The sequence below is a fragment of the Erinaceus europaeus genome, chromosome 8, assembly GCF_950295315.1.
Source record: "Erinaceus europaeus chromosome 8, mEriEur2.1, whole genome shotgun sequence".
Lineage (NCBI taxonomy): Eukaryota > Metazoa > Chordata > Mammalia > Eulipotyphla > Erinaceidae > Erinaceus > Erinaceus europaeus.
The window spans coordinates 94,082,359-94,107,501 of NC_080169.1; the positions used below are offsets into that span (position 1 = coordinate 94,082,359).

At 36.0% G+C, this 25,143-nt stretch overlaps 1 protein-coding gene across 1 annotated transcript; it reads left to right on the plus strand.

Moving 5' to 3' along the window:
* Positions 1-1,136: 1,136 nt before the first annotated feature.
* LOC103121172 (hyaluronidase PH-20-like) lies at positions 1,137-25,104 on the plus strand. Its single transcript, XM_007531689.1, has 4 exons — positions 1,137-2,078; positions 2,825-2,914; positions 5,071-5,744; positions 25,050-25,104. The coding sequence occupies exons 1-4, from the start codon at positions 1,137-1,139 to the stop codon at positions 25,102-25,104; spliced, it is 1,761 nt and encodes a 586-aa protein (XP_007531751.1).
* The last annotated feature ends 39 nt before the right edge of the window (positions 25,105-25,143 follow it).

A 25,143-nucleotide genomic window follows, 5' to 3' on the forward strand; every position in this document is an offset into this window, starting at 1 on the left:
GGGTAGCTATGCAGGGGAAGTAGCCAGATGGTCAATGAGGTCAATACCTCTTATAAGGGAAAAGAGAGCAAGGCAGTGAGAGGGTATGGATGGTGATGCAGGAACAGGGAAATAGAAATATAAGGAAGGGGAAGCCCACCAGAAGGGGGGAGGGGTGGGTGAGGGGTGGGTGATATGGCAAGACTGATAGGAAGGTTGGAATTCCCCTGTGTATTCTTGCCACATCTCGCTTGACCACAAGGCTGGCATGCTAAGGGGAGACTGACAGATGAACTTCAGGGGGGCCAGCCATCCATGCTCAAGCACACATCAGACCCACACATTTTCAGTTCTTTCAATCTTTCCATACTGAATTATTGAATACATATTGCTTGCACTACTCCTTTAAAGTTAATTTCTGCCTTCATTTTCAGTTCCAGATCTTACAATATTTGTTTGAATTTGGCATCATTCTCTGTTCAGAATCACATCTCTTCTATGCAGGATTTTTAGTGTTTGACTTTCATGGTGCTTTAAATATATTCTAAAATCACCTCGTGGTATTCTTTTCACATTTTTGTCATTAGTTAGGTGTGTGAAAAGTTTAAATAAAAATATCGATATTTGGAAGATTATAGAGTTTCAGGAAATACTGGATGAGTGATTAGCTGGGGGTAACCGAACAGGCATTATTGTGGTAAAGTTATGCACAGTTAGAGTGCAATAAATAAGGAATAAATATCTATATTTACCTCTTTCCTGTTTCAGTGATATAATGGAAAGATACAGCACATGCTAACTATTATAGTCCTCACTTTACACATAAGAGGGAATAATTTTACTGATCAAAATGTGTTTAGGGTGTTCTTTGTATTCTAAAATTCTGTTAAGTGTTGGGAACTTAAAGATCTTTGTAAAGTTTGTAATGTCTGACACAGAACTAAGAAATATATGTTACATTTATTTTTTTTCAGATATAGATGAGCATCAATCAAAATATATATGAAACATAAAGCAAGATGAGTCGATAACTTCAAATGGATCCGGTCAAAATAATTTATTTGTACATACATAACCTACCGATATTAAATAGCTCAAAGAGTTTAGGTAGTGTTTTTCCTACTTATTAGTGAATTTCATAATCCTAATTCTTTGTCATGGAAGTGCTAAAGTTCTTTATGCCCTTTGTTGGTTTAAGTGGGACATGGCAGGCAATACTAATCATTCTTTTGTTTCCAATGTGTTTAACTCAAAATCTCAGAGCACATCCGATATTTCCAAATGTACCTTACCTCTGGGTCTGGAATGCCCCAACTGAATATTGCACTAAAAACCATAAAGTGCCATTGGACCTAAGCGTCTTCTCTTTAGTAGGAAGTCCCCAGAAAAATATCAAAGGACAAAGTATTAGAATATTTTATTCTGATAGACTTGGCAAATATCCTTATGTAGATTCTGACAATGTAACATGGCATGGAGGTATTCCTCAGGCAGTAAAACTACAAGAGCATTTGGAACAAGCTAAGAAAGACATTGTTCACTACCTTCCAAATAATGATATAGGCTTGGCTATCATTGACTGGCAAGAATGGAGACCTCTCTGGATAAGAAACTGGGATCATAAAGATATTTATAGACAGATGTCTATTCAGTCAGTCCATCGTAAATCACCAAGTCTTGATGCTACAACTGTCAATAATACAGCCAAAGCGGACTTTGAAAATGCAGCAAAGCAATTTTTGTTAGAGACTTTAAAACTGGGAAAATTACTTAGGCCAAAACGCTATTGGGGTTATTATCTTTTTCCAGATTGCTACAACCATCATTATACTAATGCTGGTTATGATGGACGTTGTTTTGATATAGAAGTGAAAAGGAATGATGAACTCAGTTGGTTATGGAATGAAAGCACTGCCCTTTACCCATCCATTTATTTGAATACCAAGTTAAAATCTTCTCGACTAGGTACTCTTTTTTCCAGAAATCGTATTCAGGAAGCCATTCGAGTTTCTAAATCACAAAATGCTATGAATCCACTACCAGTTTTTGTATATACCCGTCCAGTTTTTACTGATGCAAGTTGGAATTTCCTTTCTGAGGTGAGAAAACAATGTCTGAGTGCAGGGTGGGGAAGGGGTGGGGGGAAAGGCGATTGCACACCCAATTAAGCACACATAGTACTAAAAACCAAAACAAAACAAAGTGATTAGAGCTATGAAATAGTGTCCACAATGATATTTAGTGGATCTTATCATTGTTTATAGGGGGATGCAATTTGGCTTTTCATAGACTTTGGGAACATGCATGAAGGAATTCTAGCTCTTCTATCAATAAAAAAATGAGAATGTATTTCTTAATACATGTGGCTCAGGTGAAAGATACAATATCTCATGTAGGGGGAGATGTACTTCTACTTTCTATGCCATCTTCCAGAGCCCTGTGTTTAATCTATTTTTTTCCTTTATTGGGGGATGAATTGATTATAGTACCTTTATTGACATATGAGTATAATTTCTCATCTCTCATGATAGGTGTCTGCCAAAGTCATCTTCAATTTAGAATTTCCTTTCCCCTTTTAATATAGTCATAGAGTATCTTTGCAACCATGAAAAATAAAATATTACAGACAAGGTACTGACTCATTCACTATTTTTCTTTCATATGTTTTTCTTTTAAAAGCTTTTAAAATAATTATTGATTAAAGTATGGCTATGTAAAGGATAAGATTATGTAGTAGCCAGATATTTACGTTACTCTGTTTGACACAGAACTCTTAGCTTTGTATGACTGTTTGGTATATAGCTTCTTCATTTTCTGTTATGTATTAATACCACTATATTTGCAGTTTGACCTTGTGAGTACAATTGGTGAAAGTGTTTCTCTAGGTGCCTCTGGAAACATCTTGTGGGGAAGCCTTAACTTTAGTCAATCTAAGGTAAGTTGACTTGCCAGGAAAGAGATGAAAACATTTACATATTTTTATTTATTTATTTTTAAAATACTGTTTTTTATCTATATAGCAACAGAAAGAAACAGAGGAGAGGGAGCGGTAGAGAGGGTGAAAGACAGAGAGACAGCTCCAACTGTGCTTTACCACTTGTGAAGCTTTCCCCCTGCAGGTGGGGACCAGGGGGTTGAATCTGGGTCCTTGTGCATTGTAAATGTGTGTGTTCAACCAGGTGCACCACCACCTGGTCCCAAAAACATTTACATATTTTAAATATATGGGGGATTGTTGTAGAACTGAATGATAACAGTGTTAATGGATAAAATGTTAACTGCTTGGTGAATACAGACTGAATCATACCTTTTTTATAGTGTGATATATTGTTTTTCTTTTTTTATTTTAATTTAGTTATAAAAAGGAAACATTGACAAAACCATAGGATAAAAGGAGTACAACTCCACACAATTGCCACCACCAGAACTCTGTATCCCATCCCCTTCCCTGATAGCTTTCCTATTCTTTAATCCTCTGAGAGTATGGACCCAAGGTCATTGTGGGATGCAGAACGTGGAAAGTCTGGCTTCTGTGATTGCTTCCCCACTGAACATGGGCGTTGACAGGTCGATCCATACTCCTAACCTGCATCTCTCCTTCCCTAGTGGAGCAGGTTCTGGGGAGTTGGAGCTCTAGGACACATTGGTGGGCTTGTCTGTCCAGGGAAGTCTGGTTGGCATCATGCTAGCATCTGGAACCTGGTGGCTGATATTTGGAAGCTACTTTCTTCAGTGATATAGCTTTCTGGTCCTTTTCCAGCCATGACATCATCTCCTCAGATAATTACTTGGATCCACCTGCATATCAGATTTAAGGCTCAGGAAAAAATAAAACTAGTATATCCACAGGCCCTTTGGAATATAACTAAAATATACCTACTAGCTATCTACAAAATGGAGGACTCCCCAACTCTTCATCTGCACTACTCCATCCTTTAGGTTCATCATTAGTCAACAACTTGTTTGACATTATATGTTTTTGTTTTCTATGTTTATATATTCAGTAAAGCAGAAAATTCTGTACTTGCATTCAATGTAAGAAACTATAGCAAGATGAATTGAATTCTCTAGGCTATATGGAGACCAAGTAGCAAAAATTCAAGTCTACAGTCTCATTCTCATGTAATAAGTTATGAAATGATCTTTTGTATTTTTAAAATATAACTCCTCTTAAAAGAGTTACAACTAGTCAATTGCACTTCTTCATTTTTTTGTTCATTCAATCACTACTCATCTAGAGCATTTTTATTAATTTGCATTTAATTTTTCAGTAAAAATATTTTGGTGGTGTAAGCAAACAAGGTTCTGGGTCAAATTTGGGAACTGCTTGTTTTTTTGGGTGGGAGTTAAGAGTGACTTTTACAATTTTAAAGGATAAAATTAAATAATTATATTTTCTGATATGCAGTTTTTTAAATTTAAGCTTTCATATTTCAGAAAAAAATTATTAAGGATAATTTTAATTGAATCTTTTTAGTCAATTTGGATTAATAATCACTTACTTTGATGGTGTTTAGCTTGTTTGCCCATTGTGATGCTTACATATTAATTTTAATTTTTTCAGGGCTACTGATGACTCATGTACTAAGCTATTATTTTGTATACCTTCTATATTTTCATCTGTAAAATAATATGATGAGGAGGGTGTTATAATTATTCTTGGTGTATAGCTGACTTATTCTATTCTCAGCTAGGTTAGTTAATTTGTCCTACGACACCAGTTAATGAAACTAAGAATTTAAATAGTTGTCTTGGCTAAAGCATTGCCTCAGTGTTCTGTTATGAATAAAGCCTCATAAACTAGTGACAGCTACTCACTATTCTACCCCCATGTACAAATTTATCCATTGTCCATGTAGAAAGATTAGGATAGGGCAAGGCTCAACCAATCAATTATTTAGTGTCATGAAATGAGATCTTAAATTCATTCACATATGTTTCATAAATGTAAGAAGTAATCTAGTTTTAAAAATAGTTTTCTATTTGTTGGATCACTTTTTTGGTGTCTCCTTAGAAACCACTTATCATAGTGAATTAGGTAACATGGTCTGATTTGGTCCTTGATATAAAAATATCTTTGTAATTTTATAGGAATCATGCACAACCCTAGACAATTACATGAAGACCATACTTGTTCCATACATAATCAACGTCAGTCTTGCAGCCAAAATGTGTAGCCAAGTGCTTTGCTACAGTCAAGGACTATGTGCAAGGAAAAACTGGGATTCAGATCATTACCTTCACCTGAATGCAAGCAATTTTTACATTGAATATGGGCACTGTAAAACATTTGCAGTAACTGGGGAGCCCACACTTGCAGACCTGTATTATTTTATTGACAAGTTTGATTGCAGCTGTTTTTCTAATGTCACTTGTAAGATGAGAAAAAAATTAGAAAATCTTGATGTTATTAATGTGTGCATTGGTGAAAATATCTGTATAGGTACCCAAATAAAAGAAAAACTTGCTAGAAATCGATCTAAATGGAAAGAGAGATTTTATAAGAGTTTCAACAATGTCTCATCTTCCGTGTCACCTGCCAAAATGTCTCCATGTGCTTCTGGAAAAGACATCAGTGAATGTCTTAAAGTCAGGTGTTCAGTGGAAGCTGTTTCCAACAATGCCCAGGAAGGCTGTCAGAATGTTAACTGGATAAACACTTCCAACCAATTGTATATTCAAAATGAGGAAAATGAAGCTGATTCCAGTACAAGTTCAATATTACTCATATTTCCTGTCAATATCCTTTTTGTTTTATATCTTTTGTATTTAGTGAGTTAGCTATTTACATTATTCATCTACTGATGCTTTCTCTGTTCTTGAAGGTGGAGATTTGAAATTTGAATTAAAGTACACGGTATAAATAAAACCATTTTAACAATCATTGTTTTCATGTCCAAATTTAACTTGACTTTTTGTTGAATGATAATGGACACTGATTAACATATTTAATTTTAATAATAATAGTCATGAGAGTATAACTACCAATTCCATTGCCTAATGCTTTTATTGAAGCAACATTTACTTTGTATGATTGTTATAGGACTTCACATTTTATGTTCTAATTGCCATGTGCCTGCTGGAAATATTTTTAATAATGTGAGTGTTTATTTAGAGTTAATAGGGACCTTTTATATTACTGGTTCTTATCAAATATTGATTGTAATAACTATAACACTTGAAATCTATCTCTGAGAAGACTGAATGTTACCTACTTCAATTTCCTACAGGTTAATATACTTATAGGAGCTTTTGAATTAATATATAAAATTTCCAGGAGGAGTAACATGAAAAGCTTTGTCTTTTAATGTGTGACATTCTCTGTACATGCCTCAGTCTGAACATAAAGCTGTATTTTTTGTCTATTCCATGTTTGTAATTTTTCCCATAATGTTGGATGATAAAATAAACTTCATAGTAAGCATTCTATTGACTTCTGTTCTGTGGGGAGCCACATGTGCCCTCAAGGTTGCTGTTGGCATGACCATAGAGTCTATGTTCACAGACGGCCTTGCTTAGAAGTGAAGTTCCTGCTTCTTTACACCGTAGGGTCTTTGTTCACAGACAGCCTTGCTTAAAAGTTAAGTTCCTGCTTCTTTACACCTTAGAGTCTTTGTTCACAGACAAGATAAGTTCCTGTCTCCCAATTCCACTTCCCCATGAATCACCCAGGACCTTCCAGATAATGGCTGATTACCATGACAACACACCACTTCAGTCAACAGTCCCCAGCTGCTAACTCCCCCCTTGCCCAGGCCTTAAAAACAGCATCTTTGGTGCTAATAAACAGACTTGATCAGAATCTTGACTTGTCTCATTTCTCTCACGTGTCTTGTCCCCTTCCCTCTCCCTTCTTTCCTTGTCCTCACTCCCTCTCCTAGGTTAACCCATGCTGAAGGTCCCGCAGGATGGGACACTGTTCATGCTTTAATATATCTTTAGAATTCACATGGAAAGCATTCATTTTTCATACTTTATTGTATGAAACTGGTATTTCTGCCTTTTCTAATGAAAAAAGAGTAAAAGTCAGAAGTTCTATATAACCAACCTGAATTGTATGCTACAAATACCTAATCAGTCTTCTACCAATTCAGAGGGAAATTAAGTAAGACAAGAAAACGTGGGATATATCAGAAATATAATGATCAAAATTCAGATTCTAGGAAAATGTATAAGATAAACAACCTGTATTTATCAACAAATAAATTACCCAAAACATTATAACAGAAATTATAGTACATATATACATGGCATAACATTTTTTTCAAGAGTAATCAGGTAGTTCCCCTATGATTAAATTAACAGATAGGTAAAGTGCATACATATATATTTTTGGGAAAAATTTACCAGTTCTTCATGACCTTAGTCATGGCAGCTTGTTTATTTTAGTGTTTGGCAATGTATGATTTAAGTTCATATTATACTGAACATTCTTTATGAAGTCTATGTGCCAAATTTTGCTACCCTTTAGAGAAAATTTTAATTACAACTGTTTAATTGAGACATACCCACACATTATTCAGTCCATCAATCTAAAATGCACAATTCAGTGAGTTTTAGTATAACATAGTTTTTCATTAATTTCTGTTTCAATTTCAGCATCACTTTTTTTTGTGGGGATGTTGATTAACAGGACTGTTGCTGTCACAAGGGCATATAGCCACATTTCCTCAAGACATATTTCAGTACATCTTTTCTCTACCAAATGATCATCTTTTTCCATCACAGGGATTTATTTCTCTAGCCTCCACTTAATACTTCTCTCTTCCCTACTTTGAGTCTTTGAATCTGCTGCAATAGACTAAAGTCCACTGTGGATTTTAAACATTGTCATTAGCCTCCTTCCCCACAAAGCAAACTAATTAGCAGTAGCTATTCATTTTTTTCTTAGGCCTCCCAACTGAATTTCAGTGAAACATTAGACTACACATCCACTATCTAGGAATGACTGTAGGCAAAACGCAGTCTTAAAGTATATAATGCGTTGGTTTAGGGAAACGAGTGCCTCCTATTAAGACTTTAAGATTTGGATGTGCTTGTGTAACCTCTACATCTCTGTCCATCTGAGCTGGCATTCCATGGTCATAGCTAGGAACATTTTAGACTGTGCTCATTTCAGTACCTGTCTTCTTTGAGTAGCAGAATATCTTGACCCAGCTTTCTTTTGGAGAGGGGGGCAGTCCCTACCAATGTTGGCCCACATTGAGAGCAAGGTCCTGTGGAGGCCCACAAGAATGTTTATCATGTTCTTCCTGATGAATATGACCTGTGATGGTGGAGAGAGGAATCTGTTAGAGGTCTAGGCCCATTATATCTATGTGGGAATCCCAAGATTCCCCAACTAGGGCCCCAGATCATATAAGGTGGCTTAGTAGTGTCCAAAAGGGCCATTCTTGAAGTGTACCCTTATCCAGCTTTTGAAGTTCCTTTCTGAATTAATTAGTTAATTAATGAATTTGTTATTTGATACAGAGAGAAATTGAAAGAGAAGGGGGAGATAGAGAGAAAGAGATACAGAGAGACACTAGTAGACCTGCTTCACCACCTGTGAAGTCAGTCCCCTGCAGGTGGGGAGCCGGGGGCTAGAACCCAGATCTTAACCAGTCCTTGTGCTTTGTGCCACTGTGCACTTAAACTATTGTGCTACCACCTGACTCCCGCTTTTGAAGTTCTTACTATATCTGACAGGGTTAGACTTAGAGTGATTGAGGAAGTGAAATAGGAAGTAGGTGAGGAGTGAATATAAGTCTAATAGAAAATACTCATTAAGTACTTTATGGTGTCTTTTTTTTTTGGTATTTTACTTGTTTGCTTGAGTCACTGTAGACTATTGCACTGCACTAAATATGAATAGAAATAGGCCCTAGACCAGATCAATGGGGTTTACAGTTAACAGTATTTATATACTTTTCCCATTTTGGGAGCTACTTTCTGTCCTAATCCAGCTTTCTGGTCCCATTCCCAACTCTGGCACCAGCTTTCCAGACAATAGTTTTAGCCCATCTTCATGTTAGCTGTGAGATTCAGGCAAAAATTAGTAAAGTCATGGGCCCCTTGGAATATACCTAACGTAGACCTACTAGCTTTTTCCAAAATGAAACCACCAAATCTCATCTGCTCTATTCTTACCTTTAGGTTACTGATTATTAAACAATTTATTCTCCTTTATATCTTTGTGCTTTTCAGCAACCAAACTGTAGATGCTACCATGATACCAACATAACTTCCCTGGGTAGATGACCTTACCAATGTTTCCTGGAATACTACCTCCCCAGACACAGTTTGGGTGTATGGATGAACTACTGTCTATGCCCATGTCCAGTGGAGAAGTTAGAGAAGTCAGACCTTCCACCTTCTGTACTCCATAAAAATCTTTGGTCCATACTCCCAGAGGGATAAATAATAGGGAAACTTCCAGTGGAGGGGATGGGATAAAAAACTCTGGTGATGGGAACTGTATGGAATTGTACCCCTATTATCTCACAAACTTGTTGATGATTATTAAGTCACTAATAAAAATAAAATAATAAATAATATTTGAAGGTGCTTAACAAGATAGAATCTTACTTCACAAAGAGGATTAGAATTGACATTAATTTAGCAGAACTCATGGATACTCAAAGATAATAGTCTGAGATGTTGATAAGATCAATACCATGGGTTATTTTTCAGTTATTACAGAAGTGTAGCAAGATGATCTTGATTAGTAATGATGCAAAACTAAATTCTGTGATCCCAAAACAAAACAACACACAGAATGTTCCCATGTCAATTGATAACTTTTTCTCATAGTGTTCCAAGATTTATATCTACAGTTACTAATTGACCTTCACTTTATTGAGAACTTTGTCACAGATAGAGTATGAAAGTGCAAGAAGAGATAATAGAGAGGAGAAACCAAGTTATACATGAATAACTAGTACATGGTTGAATAAATTATCTTGACTGAGTTGATCCTTCTGTTACCTAATTTAACAATGACCCACAAATACATTGTAAAGTATTTTCATGGTAAAAAATGAAATAGAAGATTGATTTTAGGCCTTTGTATTTTTGTCTTTTAAGATCATAGACCCATCTACGTTGTTAGTGTCCACACAGGTCTTTCAAGATCCCCTACCTATATTGTCTGTTGTACATTCTTTCTCTAAGGTATTTCATCCTTACTAACTCCATTTCTAGTTTCACTGTGTTTTGTTGCCTATCGTAGCACCTATAGGGCTTTATTGTGTACTATGATTAGCCTAAGTTTGCCTTCTGTGGGACTCCTATGAGTTTACATTCACTTTTGACTTTTATATCTCCCCATTTTGTCTTTTTCATCTTTAATTTTCTCAGGAAAACTTCTTCTCTGATAACATCTGAGAACTCCTTATCTTACACTCAGCTCTAGAGAATCTGAACTAAGTTTCTTTCTTTTTAGTCTCTGAATACATTGACAAATGTAAATAAAGGTACTTGCCTTCTGAATAGAAACAACACTATGTGCAAGTCATAACACATTAGGAAACTCATTTAGGATACACCATACAGCAAATTGAAAAAAACGAACAGGCTAAAATATTTAAGCAAATCAATTCATAATTATAAACACATGAAATATAATTCAAGTAAAGATCTATTGCATCACACCTGTGAGTCTCTTTTCCATGGCATAAATAACAAGTGTTGTTGAGAATTTGGAGAAAAGAGTTCTTATATACCATTGGTGAACATGTAATTTTTACAGTTATTAGGACAATAATGAATATAGAACGAATAGTAGTAAATATAATATAATAAATATAAAATAAATTAAAAAGTGAAAATACCATAATCAATCTCAGGGTATTAAGATAGCCTAAGTTACTATTTTTGTCACTTTGTTGGAGGAAATAATGATATACAAGATATTTGTTGGGAGTCAGGCTGGTTAAATGCAGGTTAAGTGCAGGTGGTGCAAAGTGCAAGGTTAAGTGCAGGTTAAGTGCAGGTGGTGCAAAGTCCTGGTTAAGTGCAGGTTAAGTGCAGGTGGTGCAAAGTGCAAGGACCAGAGTAAGGATACTGGTTTGAGCCCCCAGCTCCCCACCTGCAGGGGAGTCGCTTCAAAAACGGTGAAGCAGATCTGCAGGTATCTATCTTTCTCTCCTCCTCTCTGCCTCCCCTCCTATCTCCATTTCTCTCTGTCCTATCCAACAACGACGACAACAATAATGACTATAACAATAAAACAACAAGGGCAACAAAAGGGAATAAATAAATAAATTTTTTAAAAAAGGATATTGTTGTGACATGAGTGTAGTTCCTTTTCTCCACATAATAGGTGTCTTGCATACCATACCCACTACTAAGTGATGCCTTTCTTTGCCATTATTATCCAGGTCCCTAACACTCTCTCGGCCTGCTTTAAAGCCCTTGGTTCTGTTGCAGCAAATCCTGTGTAGTTTGAACATGACCCTGGATTTTCCCTTTCTTTGATTTTTTAAGTTCTATCTATGAGTGAGGTCAGTTGGTACTTGTGTTTCTCTTGACTTCTCTCACTTAAACTGATTCTTCAGGTTCTAAGTATGGAAAAGTAGCTGTGCACATATACAACAACTTCGTCTGTTATTGAATATTTGGATTGTTTCCTTAGTTGGAAAGTCACAAACAGTGCTATATGAACATAAATATACACAGCTCTCTTTGAATTTGTGCTTTTATATTTTTTAGATAAATCTCTAGGAAAGAAATGTTTTAATCATATGGTAGATCAATTTATTTCTGTTTTTTTCATTTTTATTTATTTATATTAATTATTATTATTATATATTTTTAATTAATTAATTTATTTAAGAAAGGAGACATTAACAAAATCATAGGATGGGGGGCACAACTCCACACAATTCCCACCACCCAATCTCCATATTTCTGTTCTTTTAAGAAAATCTGTCATTCTTTTAAATATCTTATTTATTTCTTATAAAGAAAGAGAAAGAAACCAGAGTACTGCTTGGCTCTGGTTTATGGTGGTGCTGGGGATTAAATTTGGAACCTTAGAACTTCTTGCATGAAAGTTATTTGCATAACCATTATGCTATCTCCCCAGTCCATAAGGACAATTTCTTTTTTTTTTCTTTTTTTTTAATTTATTTTTTATTTAAGAAAGGATAAATTACCATAGGGTAGGAGGGATACAAATCCACACAATTCCCACCACCCAATCTCTATATCCCATCCTCTCCCCTGAAAGCCTTCCCATTCTCTATCCCTCTGGGAGCATGGACCCAGGGTCGTGGGTTGCAGAAGGTAGAAGGTCTGGCTTCTGTAATTGCTTCCCCGCTGAACATGGACATTGACTGGTCGGTCCATACTCCCAGTCTGCCTTTCTCTTTCCCTAGTACGGTGGGTCTCTGGGGAAGCAGAGCTCCAGGACACATTGCTGGGGTCTTCAGTCCAGGGAAGCCTGGCCGGCATCCTGATGGCATCTGGAACCTGGTGGCTGAAAAGAGAGTTCACATACAAAGCCAAACAAATTGTTGAACAATCATGGAAATAAAGGCTGGAATAGTGCAGATGAAGTGTTGGGGGGTACTCACTGCAAACTCTAGTGTACTTCAGCTTTCAGGTATATATTTTTCCCTAGCTTATGGGCACGTGTGAACATATGCTCTCTCAGAACTTGGTATATTTCTAGGTTTTGGGACTTTGTTAGAAAGTGATCCACCTGGGATGGAATTAAAAAATACTATGAAAGGAAATTTCTCATCCCAGTAATGAAGCTGAAGGGTTGTCATTCCACACCTGAAGTCTCTGGACACAGTCTGAAGTGAAGCATGTTGATGTGGCAATCCTTGCGTTGATTAGGTTGCCATCAGAAGATGCAATATTATTTGATATGGATTGGGAGAGGCATTTGGGAAAGTGGGCCCTATCCTAAGGTTCCAGGACTGGGGGAAGTATAGGCTCTATAGTGGAGATGTGAGGTTCCTGCTGTTTTAGGGTTCAAAACGACAATCGATAGTCAATGTTATCATCACATTATTTGGTAATTGGGTTAACTTTGAAAAGTCCTTTTGTTAGGGTTTGCTGTACAGTACCCAGTATCTTGTATATAGCTGTGCCACTGGTTGCTTCTGATCTACTTGGTCTAGGCTTTTGAGAGAGTCCGCACATGAAATACACATCCTATATATTAAAAAGACTCAGTCTGTGTTTTAAAAACTTCGAGACATACAATTAATTTTCTCCCTCTAATATTAATTAACTAGTCATTTATAAGACTACACTTTATTAGGAGTGTACATAAACACCATTCCCACCACCAAAAGACTGTGTCCCATCCCACCCACCCACCCACTGGCCCAGGAAGCTGCATGTCTACCCCTCACCATAGGGTTTTTACTTTGGTGCCCTACTTACAATTTGATCAGGTCCTGCTTTTAGTTTCCCTTTCAGATCTTCTTTCTCAACTTCTGTTGATGAGTGGTATCATCCCATACTCATCTTTATCTTTCTGACTTAGCTCACTTAACATAATTCCATCTAGCTCTGTCCGAGATGGGTCAGAGAAGGTGGGTTCATTGGTCTTGGTAGCAATGGAAAATACCCTAAGAGTTAATTCTGATCAACCTAAAGGGGGGGGGAGATACACCTTTATATAATATTAATAAAATAGAGCAGGGTAAAAAACCTGTCCCAGATTGCCTCAAGCCTCCTGAGCAGAGGCAGCTGACTGTTAAGATAGTAAAACAAAACAAACAAACAAAAAACCACCTCAGGAATAGGCAAGAATAGACAGTTATGCAAATATACTATCCACTGTATATTCTAGGGTAGCTAGAGGAGAAAGGGAAGTAGAGCAGAGATACATGCAGAAAGAGTCCACTCTGAGTCAGATTTCTTCCCCCAAATAATTCCCAAATGTGTATTAGTGAATTCAGAAAGCTGAAGGAGGAAAGAAGAAAGGATAACAAGAATGAGAAAAAGAAGGAAAAAAAGAGAGAGATAGAAAAGAAAAAGATAAGAAAAAGAACAGTAATAAAAGAGCAGTGAAAGGAAAGAGTTATTTATTTATTTATTATTATTTAATTAGCTAGGCTGGGGGAGAGGGGGAGAGTGGGTAGGGGAGGTAGGAAGAGTGAAACAAGTTACTTTAACAGTGGATAAGACACCCAGTCCCCTAGCAATGGAAAATACACTAAGAGTTAATTCTGGTCAACCTGAAGGAGAGGGGGAAAGGGATATGTGTTTATCTAGTATTGATAATAAAATAGAACAGAGTAAAAAATCTGTTTTGTCTTCAGCTTGGATGGCTCCAGATTGCCTCAGGCTCCCTCCATAAGGTCAATTTCTAATACTCCTAGCTAGGTATTGCTAGACTCTTCTCTATAGGGGCTGAACTAATTTACATTACCACCAAGAGCGTAGAATTGTTCCATTTTCTCCACATCATCACTAACCTTTATTAATTTTACCTCCCCCTACTTTTGTTGCCATTGATGTTGTTGGATAAGACAGAGAGAAATCGAGAGAGGAGGGGAGACAGAGGGAGAGAGAAAGATAGACACCTGCAGACCTGAAATGACTCCCTTGAAAGTGGGGATCTGGGGGTTTCAACCGGGATCCTTAAGCTGGTCCTTGTGCTTTGCATCATGTGTGCTTAACCCACTGTGCTACTGTTTGACCCCAGGCAACATATGCTTTTTACCGGATGTGCTACCACTCATCCCTGTTTCTGTCTTCTTTAGTAGATGATATTCTAATGGGTATGAAGTGGTAAATCTCATTGTCTTTATTTACATTTCTTTGATAATCAATCACTACTAGAGGAAAAAACTACAAAGAATTGCAAAGATATTCCATGCTTATGGACTGGAAAAATTAACATAATTAAGATGACCATCTCACTCAGAATAGTGTGCAAATTCAAAGTGATTTTTCTACTAAACACAAAGCAGAACTTGGACTGGAGTTGGTGTACTACATCCAAGTAAAAGACTCTGGAGTGGGTGGAGGGAGGGTTCAGGTCCTGGAACTTTATTCATGGCAGGGGACCTAGTGGGGGTTGTACTGTTTGTTATATGGAAAACTGGGAAATGTTATGCTTGTGCAAACTATTGTATTAACTGTTGACAGTAAAACATTAATCCCCCAATAAAGAAATATAAAAAAAGTGATTTTCTACTAAAGTGTCACTGAATTTCTTTATGGAATAGAACTAAAACTGCAAAGGTTTTTCTGGAAGCAGATACAACCCCAAATTTCCAAAGCAATTCTGAGAAAAAAAGAATGGAAACACTTGGGTGGAGTTAGATAGCACAATAGTTATGCAAACAGACTCTCATGCCTGTGGCTCCAAAGTACCAGGTTCAATCCCACACATCACTATAAACCAGAGCTGTTAAGTGCTTTGGGAAAAAAATCATCACTTTTTGTTTTCTAATTATATTTCAGGATCATACTAATCAAAACAATGTTGTATTAGTACAAAAACAAACCCAAAAGTCAATGGAATAGAACTGAAAAGTCTATAAATAATCACTCACACATATGAACAATTACTTTATGACAGAGAGCCCAAGCCATTAAATGGAGAACAGAGAACATCTTTGAATGTCATTGGAAAAATATCGGTTGAAACATGCATATAAAAATGAAACAGAACAATCACATGTCACCATGCCTCAAAGTTAACTTCAAATGGATCAAAGATCTGAATGTTAGACCAGAAGCCACAAAATGCATAGGAGAAAAAAATTTCAGAACACTCTTATGATGTTTGTTTTGGGAACATTTTTGGAGACTTGATTCCAATACAACGAAAGCAAACAAACAAACAAAAAGATATAAATTAATAGAACCATATCAAGCTGAAAATGTCTGTACAGAAAAACAAAAGATAAATGGGGGAGAGCTGGGTGGTGGTAGACCTCACTGAGGCACATGTATCAATAAACCAGGACTTGGGTTAAAGTTCCCAATCCCCACCTGAAAAGAATTGGTAAAGCAATGTTGCAAATGTCTCTCTTTCTCCCCAAATACCTCATCCCCCCTCTTAATTTCTTTCTGTTATATAAAATAAATTAATTTAATTTAAAAAATTCACCAAAACAGATGAAGGGGACAAAAGTCTTTATACATCCATACCCTAGACAAAAGACAACACAAATATATACAGAGCTCACAAAATTCAATGAAAAAAAAGAACCCCATTAAAATATAGGATAAAAGGATATGGGAAGAATCTTCATCAAAGAACATGTCCAAGACAGCAGACAATGGCACATCTGGCAGAGTGCACACACTACAGTGCACCAGGACCCAGGTTCAAGTCCCCAGTCTCCACCCGCAGGAGGAAGATTCACAGATACTGAAATAGTGCTTCAGTTACCTCCATTTCTCTCTCTCTTTCTCTCTCCTCCTCCTCCTCCTCTTCTATCCAGTCCCTACCTGCTCCATCCGTTTTCAATTTCTCTCAGCATTCTTTAAGACTAATTAAATAAATAAATAAATAAATAAAATGTTAAAAATAATATGTTCTATAAGAAATAAGTTACTCTTAAATTGCTTGCATCTTGAGTGGTATATTGACTGTTTTCTTCCACACAAAAAAGTAAGCCCAATAATAGCAGAATCTCCTCTGTATGTTATTCTACATGTTGGTGCCTGGCATGTAATTAACCCTCCATGTCAAATTGTTGAATAAATAAATAAAGTAATTGCTTGCTATGACATAATGTGAGATGGCTTAGAGACTCTAGAACATCTCCTCAGTGTTATTCTGTAGCATCTGACATTCTCAGGTAATCAGTGAATGCTAATCAAGGGGGTTCAGATGTGATAATGTGTGTGTTCTACAAGGTGACTCACCTTCTAATCTATTATATGCCTATGTTTTAAGACACTTAAACTGAGCCTGAAGTCACTCTTTTTTTAGGTAGAGTTGAATCTAATACTGGCATGTGAACCTTAATCATACAATAAAGTTTCCCATACTCTGAGCTGGGGTTGGGTGATGTCTAACTCTAGGCTTTATATGACCCTCAAAAATTGTTTGTCTGGCCCTGCCAAGGCAACCAGATTTGTTTCATAGGAACACTGAGTGCGAATTCTTAAGTTCACAATTTTGTAAGGCTTGTGAATAATGTTACAAGTATCCAAAATGACCCCTGGGGAAAAAAATTCCCATTTATGCTCTTAACTGTAATAGACAATTAAATATCATGTCTCACTACTCAGAAAATGTCTGTATATATATTTTTTCACCTCCATACTAATAGTTAACATTAACTAGAGGCACTGTAAATAGTAAGAGCTTTAGCATTTGCTACAACAGGGCTTCCTAGCTTTGGGGTGATGGATAAGGTTTTTTTTTTCTTTCTAATGTTTACTTCCTCATTTAGGTATTGAGGAAGATGATATTTACTCCAGACTATCTTTGTGACACCTAAGTGCCATAAAAAATTTAAATAACCTTCTAAGTAGTTGTTTGATTTTTAGAAATTTGGTTGCAACTGTTCACCTAAAAGATAAACCTCTTATACAAATATTCACAACAGCCATTTTTCAGTACATCTCACTTTGGTATATTAATGGATCCTTGAAAGACTTCCAGTTGGATTGGATATCTTCATACCAGTTGTATTTTAATGTAGCTATTTTTAACTATTATCAAATAACCCTTTTGGACTTTATAGTTACTCAATTCTTGCTATGGAGATTAAGAAAATCTGCTTCTAATCTATTTATTCTGCCAAGTATTAAATGCCCTATGATTAAAGAGCTGAGCAATTGATTTCCAAGTTTTTCTTAATTTACATTGTGGGTTATTCCTAAAGACATTCTTAAATGTATTTTCAAATTCATTTAACTTATGGAAATGGAAATGGAAATGAAAGCACAAAAGTAATTTAATGCTAAGGTTCAAATTAAAGACCAGGTAGATGTGCTGGGAACTTTATAAGGTTAGTTTCACATTACTTTTATTATTTTATAGTTCATCATCACATAATATAACCTGCTATATGTACACTCAGTAAATGTTTCCTTAGTGAGCAAGCTGGCTCACCTCAGAGAGTGTCTGCTCTACCACACATGTGGCCCAGGTTTGAGCCCAGACCCCACCTTACTGCAGGATGCATTGGTGCTATAGTATCTGTTCATTTCCCCTTCTGTTTCCCTGTTTCTGCCTCTCTTTTAGTTTGAAAAAGTTGTCTTGAAGCAGCAAAATCTCAGTGATTATAAAATAAATAATATTTCTGAAAGTCTTATTCTATTTTTTTCTTAATAGTAGTTTAAGACAAAGGTCACACTCCAGCAACATCCAGGGAAAATCTTTACCATTTGTACATATGCATGTTCTCCCTTGAAACAAGAAATATGAAAATTCCTGCAGACAGAAAAGAAAAGCCAGACACCTGTTCCTCTAAAAATGAGCAACTGAATTTTGACTTTTCTCATTTATCTTGTTTAAGTGAATCCAAGCTACAAATGCATCTTATTCTCTCAAGAAATGTCTCATTTTGTATTATGTACAATTTCAAAATCTGTGATAGAGAAAATAAAATGTTTTTGCTCCAAAGCATATCATAAATGTGAGATAATCTACATCTAATAAATGCAAAAATGTTTTCTATAGAAAAAAAAACTTCCAGAGAAGCTATTATCACTCTTTTAATGTGAAAGAAGGAAGGCTAGGGCTATCATTCAGATTAAAGGTTATCTACAGAAAGAAACTTTCTGCTGGAGAAAACTATGATTGTCTCAGAGTTAACATCAAATTACAGATATCTAATTTTATGAGCTACCCTTTCCTTGTCATGTGAACCTTCCCCTTTCTTTTTATCTCTTTGAAGTCCCAGTTTCAATCCTATTTATTAACTGGGTATATTTTATTTAATCTAGAATCAACAGTTATACAAAAATTTCATAGGTTTGCAATTAAATATGTTCTTTCTCTTACTGATTTGTAGGATAGCAATTTGTTTGTTCAGTCGGCCCAAAAAGGACCTAAAAGGAGAAAGGACATTTTCCCCTTCACCTCTCTATCTTTAAACATTGTTTCTTAGTGTACTTGAATGAAAAACTTGCTGTACCCATTAACAGTTAAATTATAACAAACATGTCACTTTTGTGCAAAGTAATTTGGTCCGTAGTCATGTCCTGATACTTTTCATAGTCTCAGAATTTTTTTAGGTATTCTGTTTTTATTTATTATGTTTTTTGTTCTGGTGATAGGACAAAAGCCAAGGGCCTTTTACATGATAAGGTATTAGTTTTCTGGGTAAACTATCTCCCAATGTATTTATAAAACTTATTTATTTACATATTATTAGTTTTTATTTATCTATTTTAATTTATGATTTAATAATTATCAACAATATTGTGGATAAGAGGGGTACATTTTCACACAATTCCCACCACCAAAAGTTCCATATCCTATCCTCTCCATTGGAAGCTTCCCTCTTCTTTATCCCTCTGGGACTAAAGTAATCTTTATGGGGTGCAGAAGGTAGGAGGTCTGGCTTCTGTAATTGCTCCTCCACTGGACATGAAATTTATAAGGCTACCATATATTTTTTAATTGTTGGGGCATGGTGCCTGCACAATGAATCCATTGCTCACTCCTAGAAGACATTCTCATTCCCTTTATATTTTTTTCATTGATGAAAACAAAGATATAACTGAAAAAGAAAGGGGATGTAGACAGGGAGACAGAAAAAGAGATACCTACAACACTGCTTCAGTATTTATGAAGTTTCCCCCTGCAGCTGGGGACCGGGAATTGAACCTGGGTCCACACACACTATAATATATGTACTCAACAGGTTGCACCACTGTCTGGCCCACTATAATTTCAGAGTTAAACAGTAATTATTGTATAATGAAAATGAAATGCAGGGGTTTGCAGATAACTCAATAAGTAGACAATACTATGGAAACCCCCAAGATATAACCCTTGTACCACATAGAAGCACCAAGGAATGGGGTGAGTCTTCCATGAATGTCAGAACCACACTGTGTTGACCCTCTTTTTCGGTCTTTATCTAACTGAAACAAATGTGAATAAACCGTACACAATCAAATAGAAAGGACACTTTTGACCAGGATCATTGACATAACTTTAGCAGCAGAGTACTAATCAGACCCAACCTGTGGACACTCATTACCCTTTAATTATGATCACTAGAAATATAAGCGTTTGAAGTTTTCATTAACTTTTGAAATTTTTTGTTATGTTCATTTTAGTCAGAGTAGAGCTTATAAAAATTGTCTCTCCATCCTCCAATTTTATATTTGGTCCAATGCTAAGGAGTATTCCGAATAATTTCCCAATCCTATCAGAGCATCTTCCTTACCTATTTCTTCTTTTGGTTGGTTAGTTTCAGGGACACTCCCATTTTGTTATAAACTAGTCAGGTTATCAGTGAGTTTTTGTTCTAGGACTTACTGACTGCTTGTTTCTTTTCTATGAGGTAATTATCATAGGACATTCTTTTTATTTCTTCTGTTCCTGGAGAGGAGCAAAAACAATTGCATTCATGTCTTATCTACAAGGGTAAATGTGCTCAGGTTTTTATGGAATAGTTCAGGAGTAGAGGTAACTACTAATACTAGTTCATCTCTACATTAACATCAGAAGTGTGATGCTGTGAGCGAATTTTTACTTTTCAATAGTCTCTCATGTATTTTGATATATAGGATGTGTTAGAAGTATTGGGCTGTGAAATTAGGGTAGGTTGCTATCTTTGAGTCATAAGCTTTCATGTATAAAGATGGTTTCCAATGCATTTATGGAGGTAACATATACAGTAGTAGAATTCTGTATCCTAATATTTCCCAAGGCTAAGGACTGGCTACCTATTGAGTGTTATTTTTAACAGTCATTAATTGCTTAGGTCTTTGGAAACTGTAAAGTATTGGGACTGAGGGAGTGCAGTAAGAATCATATCTCAACATTAAAGCGAGAGAGAAAGAATAGATCACTTCTCAGCCATTTTATGCAGTTCTAAAACTCAAACCTAGGACTCTCCTTATGCAAGATATCTTTCTATAATAGGATAACATCCTTGGACCAGTAATACTTTCTTAAACTTTAAAATGATTCCCTCTGCATTTCCCTTGTTTATATACAGCTATGGTCAAGTCACATTGAAAATGTTCTCAGTTTTTCCCAAAGTCATAGCTTTGGCATTATTAATATCTATACAATTTTGTAAAAATTGATGTTTTAGTAAAAATTGTATTCAAATTCTGTAACAACTAAATAGTATGAAGATTATACACAAAGCATGTTTCTAATTACATTGACATGACACATATGTGGAATTTCCCCCAGGAACTGGAAACATTAAAGGAATGAATTCTCTGAGGCAGTCCCATAAGTGACTTCTGTATGTGTTAGCTATGATTTCTAGAAAGTCAGCTTTTGTTTTGGAAATAAAGCATTTTTCAGGAAAGGCAAAGTTTATGCCAAGAAATGTTAACCCCTTTTGTTGACCTTCAAATACATCCTAACAAGGAAATTTTAGCTGAAATTATAATTTGCTTTCTATATTTTTGAGATACAATATGATAAACAACATAAAACCAGAAATCTATAATGAATTGTCAGAAAACTTGAATATTTGATCACTTTCATGTTATCTTAAAAACTGTCTGTCTTCAGTGACATCAAACAAGGAGCTACCTGGTCCTTTCTCCTTAGTATGTCAGGTAAATATCTTTATGTTTTCACTTAAACATCTCAATATCTGCATAAATTCCTTTAGGTTAAAATGGATTAATTTTATAGTGGAATTATATGCATATGTTCCTTTAGGTTAAAAAGGATTAATTTTATAGTGGAATTCTATTACATTACTAATCCACTGCTCCTAATGACTATTTTCCCTTTTTCTTTGTCTCTTTTTTCTTTTTCTTTCTTCCTTCCTTTCTTTCTTTCTTTCTTCCTTTCTTCCTTACTCTCTTTCTTTTTTTTTTTTTTTTTGAGTGAAAAAAGGCATCTTGCAGACACTCTTAAAGCTTTCCCTACTGCTGAAGGTGGGGAAAAGGGGCTCCTTGAATGGTTCTTTGTGTGTAGTGCTATGCTCGCTTATCCAGGTGTGCCACTGCCTGCACACGCCCCCCCCCCCCCCCCCAATGTAATAGTTTTTGCGAGAGGAAGGCTTCCCTCTACCCACTTTGGTTGTGTGGACTGACTTAAGAATTGACAAAAGATGGATGAACAGGAGGAAAGATAAAAAAAATATTTGCTATTATTTATATTAGCATTGATTTTTATGTGGCCTGGAAAATTTTATAGAAAAGGACATGAAAACCTGAAGACATTCATAGACTTGAGGGTTTATCTTTCATTATACTGAAAAGTGCTAAGTTGTGGATGTACGATAAGATAAAAGAAAGCCGAGTTAGAGTGAAGGGAGCTAAACTATGTGGAAGTGACTAGGAAATACATGAGAAAAACTAATGGAATTAAAGGGCTATTTTATCTTGGAATTATTGTCCTATTTCTGGTGACAAGAATACACTCTTTCTATAACATGTTGTTGCAGAGTTCTCATAGAAAGTTCTATTTTTTTTTTCCCTCAAGAACTGTAGTTTCTGAATATGTGACTTCATTGCCGTGGGTCACTTTCTTTCTTTTTTTTCTTTCTTTTTTTTTTTTTTATTTAAGAAGGGAGACATTAACAAAACCATAGAATAAGAGGGGTACAATTCTGCACAATTCCCATAACCTGATCTCCATATCCCATCCCCTCCCCTGATAGCCTTCCCATTCTCTATCTCTCTGGGAGTATGGATCCAGGGTCTTTGTGGGTTGCAGAGGGTGGAAGGTCTGGCTTCTGTAATTGCTTCCCCGCTGAACATGGACGTTGACTGGTCAATCCATACTCCCAGTCTGCCTCTCTCTTTCCCTAGTAGGGTGGGGCTCAGGGGAAGTGGAGCTCCAGGACACATTGATGGGGTCGTCTGTCCAGGGAAGTCTGGTCAGCATCTTGCTGGCATCCGGAACCTGGTGTCTGAAAAGAGAGTTAATATACAAAGCCAAACAAATTGTTGAACAATCATGGACCTAAAGACTGGAATAGTGCAGATGAAGTGTTGGGGTATTCCCTGCATGTGTACTTCTGCTTTCAGGTATATATTTTCCCCCTAGTTTATGGGCATGGGTGAACCTATGCTCTATCTCAGGGGACCTGAACTATATCTAGGCCTGGTCACTTTTTTTTTTTATTTAGATAGAACTAGACAGAGGAAGAGACACTCACAGTACCAGAACTTCCTCCAGTGCCAGAAGACTTGGCATGTGACATTAGGGATCAGACGTGGGCTCTGTGTATAAAGCACACATCCTACCCATGGAGATTCCCAGGTTATTGTAAAGAACTTGTGCTTGTTTAGGTAGGAAAGGAGGAGTCAGAGAAACTTTCTTCCATCTGTTATTTCTTTATTACCAATAACTTAATATACTCACCATGTCAAAGATGCATATTTTGTATTTATATTGCCTAATCTACTTTATTTCTAAACTGCAAGGAGGCAGAAAAATGTGACTTCTATGTAGTATCTAGTATTAATGACACTTTTTTTTTTTAAACAGCATATCTTCCTACTTCTCCTTAGGCATTCCACCACTTAAACTATTAAAAAGTAAGTTTGGTAATATCTATGGTCACATTTTTTTTTAAATAAGGTTTAAAAATGTGATTTATCTCTGGTCTTATGAAGATAACTCTCATAGAGCACAAAACTCATTTGAGCCAAATATCATATCTTTGTGGACAGCTATAACACTTGACCTCACACATGCTGTCTTTTTATTTTTTATTTTATTTTTTTGTTGATATTACTGCTGTCATTTTTTGACATAGAAAGAGAGGCTGGCAGGGGTAGGTAGCATAATGGTTATGCAAAGAGACTTTCATGCTTGAGACTCCAAAGTCCCAGTTTCAATCTCTCCACACCACCACAAGCCAGAGTTGAACAGTGCTCTGGTAAATAAAAAAAAAAAAAAAAGGAAGAAATGAGGGAGAGAGAATGAGGGAGAGAGAAAGGAGAGACTGAAGCTTTCTCCACTGTAGTGTGGGATGAATTCAACCCTACTTCACACATATGGCAAAGCAGACACCCGCCCAAGTGAGCTATCTTGCAGATCCTATTTTATTTGTTTTGTTAGCTGCCCATGGGTTATAATAAAAATGTCTGAATAATGTATCTCTCTTCTTTTTGTCAATTTAATGTTTCCTTTTCACTTCTTCCATTCTTCCACACTGGATTATTGACAACAGTGCAAAAATTACTCCTTTGTGTCTAATCTTGTTTCCTTTACTAGTCCTAACTCCTACAGGGTTTGTTCTATTTCCATATCATTCTCTAGAGCCACATCTCATCTCACCAGGTGTCTTTGGTGTTTATCAGATAAACCCTGAATCATAGTTTAGTGTTCTCATCACATCTGTTCATCAATTCATAGGTAAGTGGATTATATCTCTTTATTTTGTAATGATCCATATTCACCACAATACTTGGTATACTAAAATATTTAAGAAATTGTGCATGTGGGGCCGGGTGGTGATACACCTGGTTGATCGCACATGTTACAACATGCAAAGACCCAGGTTCAAGACCCTGGTCTCCACCTGCTGGGGGAAAGCATCACGAGTGGTGAAACAGTGCTGCATCTCTCTCTCTCCTCTCCCTCTCTCTTCCTCTCTATCTCCCCCTTCACTCTCAATTTCTAGCTGTCTCTATCAAATAAATAAATAGTATAAAATTTTAAAAAGAAATTTTGCATGAATAATCAAATGTTTTAGCAATAGGTTTTTACTAAGATATTACTGATACAGCATTTTGTACAATTGGGAACACAAAACTAAAAAAGATTATTTTCATTTATTTGCTGGCTTAGCAATATCTTGGGAAGATGTAACAAATGCCAAGATTTGTGTTACACACAAATAAAGTAATTTTATTGATTCAAATATTGGTATAGGTCCTTCTTCATCTTAAAATATTAAGTTACATATCATGAACTTATAGTCCAGGTTTTTATAAAATTTAGAATCCCCAATGCAGAAATGTAATACTGCTAATTCAATTTTTTTCAGTTATAAACGAGAAACCGATGTATTTGTGAAACAAGGCAAAAAGAAGAATACTTAAATGTAGTGTGATAAATATCCTTATCTGCACATTTATTTT

Coding starts and splice junctions, on each gene's coding strand:
- LOC103121172 (XM_007531689.1), top strand. CDS start 1,137: ATGGAAGTGCTAAAGTTCTTTATGCCCTTTGTTGGTTTAAGTGGGACA. Junction 2,079..2,824: donor GTTGGAATTTCCTTTCTGAG/GTGAGAAAACAA, acceptor CTATATTTGCAG/TTTGACCTTGTGAGTACAAT. Junction 2,915..5,070: donor TTAACTTTAGTCAATCTAAG/GTAAGTTGACTT, acceptor GTAATTTTATAG/GAATCATGCACAACCCTAGA.